General features: G+C 27.4%; 2 protein-coding genes and 1 long non-coding RNA gene across 3 annotated transcripts; all 3 read right to left on the bottom strand.

Annotated features, from left to right (window-relative positions):
* Positions 1-3,163: 3,163 nt before the first annotated feature.
* On the bottom strand, positions 3,164-4,068 carry LOC111041480. The gene is made up of 2 exons (XR_002605338.1): positions 3,467-4,068; positions 3,164-3,203 (listed from the first exon to the last, which is right to left on the bottom strand). It is a non-coding gene; the product is annotated as an uncharacterized LOC111041480 (long non-coding RNA).
* A 341-nt stretch (positions 4,069-4,409) lies between these two features.
* Positions 4,410-5,546, bottom strand: LOC111041470 (zinc finger BED domain-containing protein 1-like). Its single transcript, XM_022325748.1, has one exon. The coding sequence runs from the start codon at positions 5,544-5,546 to the stop codon at positions 4,410-4,412; it is 1,137 nt and encodes a 378-aa protein (XP_022181440.1).
* A 113-nt stretch (positions 5,547-5,659) lies between these two features.
* LOC111041479 lies at positions 5,660-7,216 on the bottom strand. Its single transcript, XM_022325755.1, has 2 exons — positions 6,422-7,216; positions 5,660-6,019 (listed from the first exon to the last, which is right to left on the bottom strand). The coding sequence occupies exons 1-2, from the start codon at positions 6,604-6,606 to the stop codon at positions 5,683-5,685; spliced, it is 522 nt and encodes a 173-aa protein (XP_022181447.1). The 5' UTR covers positions 6,607-7,216; the 3' UTR covers positions 5,660-5,682.
* Between the last annotated feature and the right edge of the window lie 5,306 nt (positions 7,217-12,522).

Here is a 12,522-nt window from a genome sequence, read left to right as displayed (position 1 = left end):
TTTACTACCTTCTACATTTTCCGTTAAATCTAGAAAAAAAAATATAAATTTTATTTTTTTAGGACAGTATTACCATAATTGTATAGATAAACACATTATACCTGTAGTAAGTATGTAGTAAGTACATAATAACTCTAATAACATAGAGTTGTCTTATATAAATAAGATATCTAAATTAAATATCTACCTACATACTTAATGTAAAAAACACACCGCCAGTCACACAATTATCGGGACGAATAATGGGACATTCGTTGAATAGGAGTCAGTGAACCTAGTTCTATAATATATTCGTGTAGCTCACTGTGGCCATGTTAAATGTGCATTTAATGTTGATTTTTAATCATTACATACAAAAGCCATTCTAGGTTAACAGTTTAAAGTTTCCGGAAATATTATTAAATAAACAACAAATTAATTAATAAAAAATATTTTCTTTGTTTAAATATTACGTAAAGTGTCTTTAAAAATAAATTTTGTACACAGGATGTAACATAAATACTTCACAAATTAATAACTTTTGATCAAATAAATATTTGTTATTTATTTTTAATTTTTTTTAAATTTTTTGTTGTTCGCATTATATGATGTATGTTATAACATTTTTTAGATTCTGAGAGAAGCTATGGATGTAATAATTTTACAATGATGTATTTTTTCAAATTTGAAACATTTTTTTTCTTGTCTGTGTCTTTGTACACAATAAGTAGACAAAATAATGCTTCGATTTTTCACTTCAGTAGTTCAGTATACTTTTTTCGGTAGGAAAGTGTACTTAGTTAGTGAAACTTTATAATTAATAACTTTAGATATTTACGTATAATTTTCACTGAATGTATTTTCTACCCACAACATTTTTGCTAATTTCGAGCTATTTATAAAGGCATATGAAATTGTCGATAGTTATAAGTTTTTTAAAAATCAATATTTATTAATGTTCATTATTTCCCTACACAAAACTTGAAAATGTAATTCGAGCGGTCACAAGGTTCTCGTAAGTTGTTGTTAAAGAAAATATAAAAAATGTTGAGCGTAAGTCTACAATACATTTTTATGAACGTCTGAATTTCAAATTTTCGACAAAATTCATCAGTCTAGAAAATTTGTAAATTATTTCGAGTTCAAAATTCATTAACAATTTGTCATTATAAATCTAAGATTTAAAAATATAATATTATAATTCAAGATTCGACAGAAATGATTTTGGAATCAAGGGCACCTCTTTTAATTAACATCCATGGTTAGGTTATACGATCGTTATTAAGAGGATGTCGCACCCGCATGTGTTGTCTCCGTCTTACACACGTACGACATATCAAATCGTCATTCTCTAGTTTCAATAGTTTGCTGTTAGTTTTGATATTAGAGTGAATTAACCTGTTACACAATTGAAAGGTAATATATTATTATCTAGGGCCCCGAACTGTTTTTTATGGATATTATAATTTTTAAGTAAGTTATGATCATTTTAAAATGTAGAGTTTCAAAAAGGTCATAACTTACTTAACAATATTAATATCCATAAAAAACAGCTTAGGGCTCTATAATAATCTTACCTTTTAATTGTATTAAATGTCATTTCACTCTAATGTCAAAACTAACAGCACACTATTAAAACTGGTGAATGCAAAATCGGTATGTTATACGTCACTACGTCAGTAAGATAGAGACGACACATGCAGGTGCGACGTCATCTTAATGATTTTTTAAAGTAAAAGGTTGTAAATTGCTAAAAATTTAATTATAAACACAATTAATACAAATTTAAAGCGTTCGGTTAATGGAACTTAATTAATAACAAAACCTAACGTATAGAAAGGTTCTAATTAAATTATACACTAACAATATAGTATATACCAATATTATTTTACGATATTGTTTTATGATAATATGATGACACACAATAATTGATAAAATTACAGTTTTATAAGTTTTATTTGTTTCATGGATACGGTACGGAACGAATTTCCTTTCCATTTTTTTTTTTTTTGACTATTATAACAAATTTACAATTTACGCATTATACCCATAGTAAGTACGTCGTTGATATTTTATTATCTGATAATTGTTACTGTTTACAATATTCTTGGATAAACGTTTTTAATAAGTGGCTATAATGCCCAATTTTTATAACCACAGAACATCATAAGTATATTCATATTCCGAATCATTAATATTGGTATCTTATAATATAGTCTCACTATACAGCGTAATTTTATTATTTTTTCATACATTTACGTATTTCGATTTTTGATGTAACAGAAATATTTTACAAATTAAATAACTTGATCACAGCAATATTTAAAAAAAAAATTCTCTTATATATAATTTGTTGACGTTTGCACTAAATATACAATATTACATTGTTTAATGCTAAAAATAAAAAAATTAACATTTTAATAAATGTATTCGTACAATTTGAAATAGCCAATTTTTAAATCTGGTTTTAGGAAACATTTGATTGTAAAAACATTTCTTGAAGTCAAGTGGCTTATTTTTTGTGACTTTCAAAATGTTTTAAAAGTAACCCATTTATTTTAAGTGGTATTTTAAAAAGTAGTGTAACTTAGAAATTCTCAAAAAATGTTGAAATAAGTTTATACTTATTAAATTTAAAATGTTTTTTTACAACTGTATTCACTTAATTTAACGCCAGAATGAGATTAAAATTTTTTTTTTAATGAACTACATGACTTACATTAACATTTTTACATTCCACATTTTTCAATAAACCAGATTTACGAATTGAATATTTTGAATTTAAAATATGGATTATGGATATAAAAATTTTATTTTCAGTATTAAATAATAAAAATAAAATATGTTATATTATAAATGTAGCGCAAATGTCAATAAACTATCTTTAAAAAAATTAAATAAAAAAATATTGATTAAAACAAATATTATTTCTTTTGCCTAATCTCCCTATTACTTACACTCTGTATATATTTTTAGAATATTCAATTTTATTAGCTATTAGCTACGCATGAAAACCCTGGTATTAATTTTTTCAAGTCTCATAGCTATAAAAATAACAATTACCTAACGATTTTATATGTTTATCATCAGTATTTTAAAATTTTAAATGTTGTAAAATAATGTTGTTATTATAATGTTGGACAGGATAAAGATCATAGGTAAAAAATAATGTAGAAATTAAAAATTGAATTATTTGCCTTTATTTGATTCTACTTCGTCGTCACCTAGAAAAAGATTAAAATTTTAATTTTAAATTACAGTTATTACATATTTACACATATACACATTATACATGATATTTTAAGTACCTATATCGTAAATATTTTATGATCATACACAATTGATATTGTATAAGATTCCAGAGTAAACGATTATAATATAATATAACATAATATAATTATCTTGTAAACGTCAAACGGTTAGGTGTCTAATTTTAATTAATAAGAGTAATCTAAATGATAGTTTGTAAAGACAAAATTATAGTTACTTCCTCCTTGTGACGAATTATGGATCAATGTTATGCAGATAAACAGTACAAAAAACTTAAACAGCGTTGAAGCCATATTTTTCAGAAAACAATTATGATTTTCTGCACAGTATTACTGCTCATGAATTTTCACCAACAAATAATAATTTAAAACATGCGAGAACTTGTCATTTATATAAGCCCTTCTGATTGTTCAGTTCTTGTTGCCTTGTTGGTACATATTAGAGCTCCTTATTTCACGTGTACACATTTTCACGGGTTCACGTGAAATTTAGGTTCAATTTATACAACCCGTTGCTTAAAATTTCACGTGTATTTATAATTTTGTTTACGTGAATCCGTGAATTATTATATTCACGCGACTCCGTGAATTGGATAATCACGTGAATCCGTGAATTTTTATAATCACGTGAACTATTAATTTATATAATCACGTTTGTCACCATTAGTCTTTGTATGTAGTGTCTATGACGTGTGAACTAGGCTTAACATTAAGTATAACTGTTTAGGTACCTACGCTCAGTAAATAATATTAATAATTAATGTTTTGTATAATAACTTTTATAATTTAATGTTTTTTAATAAATATATAAATACATGAAACAAATTTAACCAAATAGATAATGTAATAATAAATAATGTATAAGTAAATATTAGTAAATATTATAACAAATAGATACACAAAATAATGGACAAAATCACATCTCATTAATAATTTTTAATTATTTTTTAATTATTTAATAATGGAATTACATCCATGTGATGCTCATCTAAACTCAAAAATATATTTAGTGCAATAATTCTCGATTTTGGTATAAAAATATCAGCATGTTTACATTTTTAGTCAGTAAACATGTCCTTTTCGAAGTAACTATGTTTCCAGCAGTAGAAAAACATCTCTCGGAGCTGACGGACGTGGCAGGAATAGCTAAATATTGCTTCGCTAATTCTGCAAGAGCTGGATATTTATTCTCTCTAAATTTCCACCATTCAAATGCGCATTTAGATCGAATCTCAATTGAGGTTCAGCTATATAATTTTGAAATTGAATACTTCTGTCATTACTGTCTGTAATTATATTTCCATACAAAAATTCGAGATCGCTCCTTTGAACTGGTCGTTCTTGTTCCAAATTATTGTTTTGGGTTCTAAATCTTTCAAGTAAATCCTTTACAACCGTTCGAATTTTTTCTCTTGCACCAATCGGTTCAAATTCTAAATCTTTATACCGAGGATCTAGAAAAGACGCGATTTGTTTGACAGAGACGGAACTTGTTTCAGTCCAGCCAAGTTTAAATTTTTCTTTAATTTCATGTATTATTGTACGTTTAAAATACGTGACATTTTGATCATCATTTTCTTTTTCTTTTAAATGATTTTCCATTAATTGCAGTGCGAGTAATGATCTAACCATCGATGCTGGTGAATGATTCTCAGAACAAAATAAATTTGTCACAATAAAAAGTGGCTTCAGAAGACTTACGAGAATTTCTATTTTTAACCATTGTGATTCTGTTATTTCTAATTTTTGAGCAATATACAAAGACGTAACGGTTCTGTCTGTTAATACATTTAAAATTGCGGTTCTATTTTGTAAAAGGCGGTCTAACATTAAGTATATTGAGTTCCATCGTGTCTTACAACATTGAACCAGTGACTTATGAGGAATTCCTAGTTGTTCTTGTTTTTTAAATAATGACTGTTTAGCTACATTTGAATGTTTGAAATGCCCAACTAAAGAACTGCATTGTTTTATTAGTTCTGAAAATATTTCATCTTTTAGTGCAATACTAATGGCTAATTGTAGACTGTGAGCTGCGCATGTCACATCCATGTTTTCATTGTCTATATTAAGAGGTAGTAATTTGACAGCATTTACCACATTTTTTGCATTATCTGTGATAACAGTTGAAACTTTACCATTAATTTCCCAGTCATCTAATATACTTGTTAATTTTTCTGCTAGATTTACAGCCGTATGTCGTTCTTCCATCTCTTGTGTGGCTAAAGTAAATGACTTTGGCAACCATTCGTTGTTTATTATGTGAGCAGTTAATGATATATATGAATTTTGTACCATTGAAGACCAACCATCAGTGGTACAAACTAAACTTTTCACATTTCTTAATTCATTTTTTATTTTATTCTCAACTTTTAATTTCAATGAATGTAGCCTTTTTTTCATTACTTCATCTCTACATATACATATTTTATAATTAGGCTCTACAACAGCCATGAATTGACAAAACCCAGGGGCCAGGACTCGAGCAAAACGATATAGGTAACTGATTCATTGCAATCAATGAAGCCAGTGCCTGGTGAATTTGTTCTGTTCTTTCAGGATTACATTCTCGATTAACACTTGACCCACATGTTTTAGGAACATAACGACGTTTTCTAGGTATAGATTTTTCGATATTTTCAGAATTTGAAGAAGTTGATGTAGTATTGTTAATTAGAATTGTATCATCATCTTTATCGGTAAAAGTTGTATTACTCAATGTAGAATCTACTTCTAAATCATTAGATACACGTTTGAACCCCAATTTCGACCTACAAAATGTATTTATTTATATTATAAATATTAATTGATTATGAAAATTTGACTCTAATAGAATATTATACTAATGTACATGTACACTATAGGGATGTCTTTATTTTTAAATTTAAATTTTTGATTCAGTACCCTCCCATTTTTTGGGGACTATTAAATCTTTCATAAAAATGTATAGAACATTTGCGTCCAGATAATATTTAACAACTACACTAATTGTGTCCGATGTAAATACATTATTTAAAACCCAGGACGCAATTAATATGTTACAAACTCACAAATCGCAATTTTTATATCGGGGACGCGATTCGTATGCAGGCCTTAAAAATGTTTTATTTAAGAAAATTAACAATTATTTTACTTGAATAAATGAATAAATAAAAATATAATTTATTAATTACCTCTTTCTTACTGACTCATCTGGTGGTGCCATACCATGAACATTTTGTAAATGTCTTATTAAAGACCCTGTAGTGCCGCCAACACAAGAATATTCATTATTATTTTCACCGTCACATAAATCGCAAAAGGCGCGATCACCTTCACGTTTGGCAAAATCCCATACCCAACTTTTTCTTTTCACCATTTTGTCAAGAAAACTTTTATTTTTGATGAATGCGATCACTTAATGGTTGCACTCCAACTAAACGCATCGTATACTCGTATACTACATTAATATCTTATTATCAACGACGATAGAGTTCTATTTTCGCAACCGGACACCGTTAATTATTACGTGCACAGAAAAATTTCCCAGCACACCACTACTTATCCAACAACCAGATAAGATAAAACACGCAACGGGCCAAGTGGTGAAATTTAACAATACATTTAAAATAGTTGATATTGGGCATATTTATCATTCAGTTTTCACGTGAATATACTAATTCACGTATTCACGTGAATATGATTCAAATACTTGTTCACGTGATTAAGCTTTCGTTGATTCACTTGTATTAACTTTACGTGATTTATTTTGTTTCATTCACGTGATCACAGTATCCGTGAACACGTACATTCATATTCACGTACAAAAACGAGACCCCTAGTACATATGTTTTCAACGCAGGTTTCGATCATGACGTGTGCCATTAATTTTGTTTTCGATTAAAATATAATATCATAGAGCAGGGAGGTTCTTGTAAAAGTTGAAAATATACAGCACACAAGAGATCGTCGTTGCGCCGTATGCCACCGTCACAGAAGACAGTGACCACGCCCATCGTCTACGAGAGTAGGTCCACGCGTCGTAATCGCGGGAGAGGTACATTATAAAAGCATTTATAATATAAAAGTTTTTATATAATAAAAGCTCCCGTTCGGTCAAAAATATTAACCAATAAATAAATCATACACAAACTGTTAAACACCATATAACTTGATTTATATTTCTTTGTTTTAACTTTTCAATGCTTAGCTATGTAAAAATTGAATATTTTATTTATTTTTGAGTACAAAATAATTTGCTGATTTTCAAGATTTTGATGATTTTTGTCGGTTTTTGAACTTAAATCCATTTAATTTTAGATACTGAGCGATGAATGTATTGATTTTACAATGATGTTTGTTTTTTAACATAATATGTTTTTGTGTTTTGTACATTTTTTTTATTTTTCTAACCGATTTTTTCCGACGTTTTGTGTATCACCATAAAAACGAATACAATGTAAAAATTACCTAATTGGCTAATTCCCATTTGGTAGATATACACACAATTCATTCGATGAATAATTACTTATTCCTAATTATTAAATATTTATGATTAATACATTTTCTTCGAAAACGAAAATATAGAGTATCGTGCTATGTGTATAAGTCACACAATCAACACTTAATGTAAAATAACAACTTTTTTTTTGTGTATATACGGTAGATTGTCGAAATAATGTTTCGGTTATCAACTTCAGTACCTATCTTTTTAGGTGTTTAAGTGAATCTAGTTGGTATTATTGGGGAAACAAAATTAAAAACTTATCACTAGTTTTCAAAAGCGGCGGGAAAAAAAAATTAAAAGCAAGAACTTATAAGCAAAATCGATTTTGTTTTTTAGGTGTGAAAAAAAAACATTTTTTAATTAATGTATGGCGTTTTTTACGTTATTACTTTCAAGTAACCTAAAGTACTTTCCGTACGATAGTTTGAAATCTTATAAACTTAAGTATTAGGTTTTAAATAGTTTTGATAAGTATAAAATATATTGATGTATCCATCTACTTTTTTCTTCTTTTGAAACATAAATGAAATAGGTATCTATAAAATAAGTACTATAAAACTATAATTATTCATATTATTTAATCATGATAAATAATATCTATAAATATAAACTAACTAAAATCATATTATTCTTCGTTTCAATATCTAATTTCGTTAAAATTTAAAATTCAGATGACTATATATTTTATAAAAACAATGTGTTTATTTATTATTTTAGATTTTTTGGTTACAATGTGAACTATTCATAAAAATCTTCGTTTTAACTTTTCAATTTATTGCAAATTTTCAATATTTTGATGAATATTGTTAAAATGTGAACTTATAATAATTTTAAAAACCACAAAGCTTATGGATATTTAATATTTTATGATATTTTATTTAATACATATGTAGATATTTTTTTATGCATACCTATTTCTTTTTCGTCTTAAACAAACGGTGTTAAATAAACACTCTAATAAACATATTATGTTGACACAGCTTACATGCTAAAAATGGTGCACGAGTGCCTTTTTGTTTTTTAGGTCACAAACATAAATTTAAGAATATTTATCTTTATGAACCAGATACTTAAAATAAAAACGATAAACAACATAAAAAGTGGGTATGAGGAGCTCAGTATTGGGAATAGATAACTAAATATTTATCTAGATAGAGATAAAGAATACATGTTTTATTCAGATAAAAATAATTAATTGACAATTTTATCTAGATTAAATTAAGATAAATTGTAATATAAAAAAATGTATAGTTTTTCAGTAAAAATGTTTAACGGCATTATTTTCATAACAACATAGCTATAGAAATCAGTGTCATTTTAATAAAGTAGAGAGATCAGGATGAATAATAAATATAAAATATTTATTAATATTTGTCGTACAATATAAGGGTGGAATAATAAATCACAGCTGGTGACCATTTACTACAAATCAAGTCTCATTTTTAATGTAGAAACAATAGTAAAACTTTCATTTCAAAGAACATTATAATGATATATTAATAAACTTTTAAATATAATTGCATGTGAGAAAATCTTTTTATTTTAAGTAACACAATTATGTACAAATAGGTACATCGTACATATTAATCTAGCCATTTCATAATAACAGAATTAAAATGTATGTTGTGTGGAGTATTGCTAACTTAAAGTACCTCAACACTTCAAGTTGACACAACATTTGTGAAAGTTAGAAATTTGATCTTTTTTCAGTATTTGAAGTACAAACAAAAATATATGTATATATTTTTTTTATTGAAGTTAATCCCGGTGACTAAAGCCATTAGCTTGAAAAATGTTATGATGTACGCATAGAAAATGATAATATTATAAAGTGGCAACTCTGTATACCTATCTTAAGGGACATTTTTTTTAGAGTTAACTAAAAACCAAAATCGACTTGAAAAGTCTAATTTATAGTATTTTATTTTATTACTTTTCCTAATGCTTTAGTTAGAATATTGTTACTGGAAAATCGAAGCACTATTTTGAATATGTAAAAATACATCATATCCTATGTCCTACAGACACAAAAAATAAAAAACTCACCGTGACTCCACTTGGAATCAAAAAATGTATAATGTATTAATGTCCTTTTTTTAATATTTAGTTTCAGTTGGCCTTCTGCCGTCTCAATGGAAATGGAAAATGGAACTAAAAGTGGAAACACAGTTAGGTACTATTATCAAGTTCAGGGAGAAATGCAAATTTCTGATATTTATTTGACGAATCGGATAGAACTATAAAATATTATTATTGATGATTTTTTCTGGCGCAGAAAAAAATATTGAAAAATTTAAGGTATATTTTACCTATAATTTTAGACTCTAAGCTAACCGACGAATATATTGATTTTACAACGATGATTGTTTTTTTTTCACATGTGTTGTGGTGTTGTGTTATATTTTTTGTTTTTCTATGTAGGTAATCGGTTTCCGATCAAATCGATTTTGTTTTGTAGGTGTAACTCAAAAACTACATATGATGGCTGTATAATCAAATTCCACCAAATTTTTTAATGAGCATTTTCCATACAGAATACAATTTAAAAAATATTTTGTCATTTCTTTAAGCTATTTCGAGGAAAAAAATCGTGTTTCATTAGTTTTTTTTATAATTAACGTCGATAAAATATGCTTTCAGTCAAAAAACCTGAAAATTTACAGAAGTTAGATAAAAATTAAATAATCATAATTATATTTATATTATATAATATATTATGTTTTATAAAATAGATATTTCATTTAGGACTTATTCAATTTATCTAAAAAATTGAACTTACTAAAAAATAAGGATATTATTAAAAATAATTCAATAATATCAAATAGCGAGAGCACCTTCACGCAAGTCAATCTTTTAATTTATTATTTTGGACTTGGAAAATATTCAGATGAAACCGATTCCTTTTCTAAACAATTAGAATAATGCTCTTTGAAAAAAATTCTTATACAGACTAATAGTTTACCCGTTACATTTAAAGTGCCTATATATTGAGAATAATACAATAAATTATAAAAACATTCTACGGTATTCGAGTTCATTTCATAACTATACCTCATCCTCTTCCTCTCGACGACACCTGTAGTTGTCAGACCACTACCAACACCTGCAACATATCATTTTACCTTATTTATGAACACTGTATGCAAACGTAAAAAAGCATTACTGACAAAATTGTATTATCAAGCTTAATTTAAATTTAAAAACACCTAAGTAGAAAAACATCTATATTGAGTATTTGAGTTTGTTCATTGTTTCACTATTTAAGTTTAAGTTATAACTTACAACTGTAGAAGATATAAAAACATAACTAAAAAAATGATACTCATAATGTCAAGTACCATAAATTACGACGTAACGAAAATAATTATACTAAAATCTATATAACTACTACCTTGTCTACTAAGGAAAACAATTGAATTGATGGTTACATTATCCTATACTACGTTCATACAATTAATAACATATAAAGTATTAGTATATATTATAATTGAATTAAATACCAATATTGTGGAATAAATCGATTTCTAATACACTGATAGCCACTTACGCCGACGACACGGCAATCCTCTCATCCCATCCCGATTCCACAACAGCATACCAAAACCTCCAAATTCATCTTGACAATATTTCACAATGGTCCACCAAATGGAGAATAAAAATCAATACAGACAAGTCCTTTAACATTCCTTTTACTTTAAGAAAAGCTGTTCTTCCTACAATCTATTTTCAAAACAATCCAATCCAAACCACAACTCAAACCAAATACTTAGGTCTAATTTTAGACAAGCGTCTAACTTGGGGCCCACACCTCAAAACTAAAAGAAAGACTCTCAACACCAGACTTCATCTACTACGACCTATCCTCAAGTCCAAACTCTCTATTGACAACAAATTACTATTATACAAATCAATGCTAAAACCTATCTGGGCATATGGCATACAAATTTGGGGATGTGCCAAGCCTTCCCAAATACGGACCATACAAGCCTTCCAGTCTATTTCCCTTCGGCCAATAACATCCGCGCCATGGTACGTCTCAAACCTCTCACTTCACAAGGATCTTAAAATTGAAACAGTCTCCAAAACAGCCAAAAACTACTACAAAAAGTTACACACCAAAACAGCTAACCACACAAATCCATTGATTTCCAACTTGGCCAGTGAATTCATGCCAAATAACCCCCCACGTCGATTAAAAAGACACTGGTGTCGTGATCTCCTAAATCCCGAACTGCACTAATTGAAAACAAAAATAAAAAAAAAATAAAAAAAAAATAAAACTCTCTCCCCCAAGTTAGTGAGTATCCACACTGGTGGACCTCCCTCCTCACGCCATTCATGTTATACCTACCTTTTCTTTGTTATCATATTTACTTATTGTATGTATATAAATTACAGATTGTAAATATTCTATTTTATCTAATAAAAAAAAAAAAAAAAATCGATTTCTGATTAATTTAAATTAGATACATAAATAGTTTATAATTTGAATTATTTAAAATGTATAAAAAGTTAAATGTAAATAATTTTTCTTATTTCAGTTAAATATATATTCATGACTTCATGAGTAGTTTAAATATGTAACGATAAGTTACCTATATTTAGCTATAAGCACAAATTTGTGTAAAACTAATGTAACGATAAAAATTGATAGTTTAATAAATGTTAAATATTTCGATGGCTGAAAAAGAAACAAAACATTCCAACAACTAACCATGAAGATACCGAGCCGTCTGTTTGGTTTTGACCTGAAAAACATACACAACATTTAACATTGAGTTTTATTTT

The sequence above is a fragment of the Myzus persicae genome, unplaced genomic scaffold (assembly GCF_001856785.1).
Source record: "Myzus persicae strain clone G006 unplaced genomic scaffold, MPER_G0061.0, whole genome shotgun sequence".
Taxonomy (NCBI): domain Eukaryota; kingdom Metazoa; phylum Arthropoda; class Insecta; order Hemiptera; family Aphididae; genus Myzus; species Myzus persicae.
Note: the sequence above shows the minus strand (reverse complement) of the source record. Positions and strands in the feature narration are given on the sequence as shown.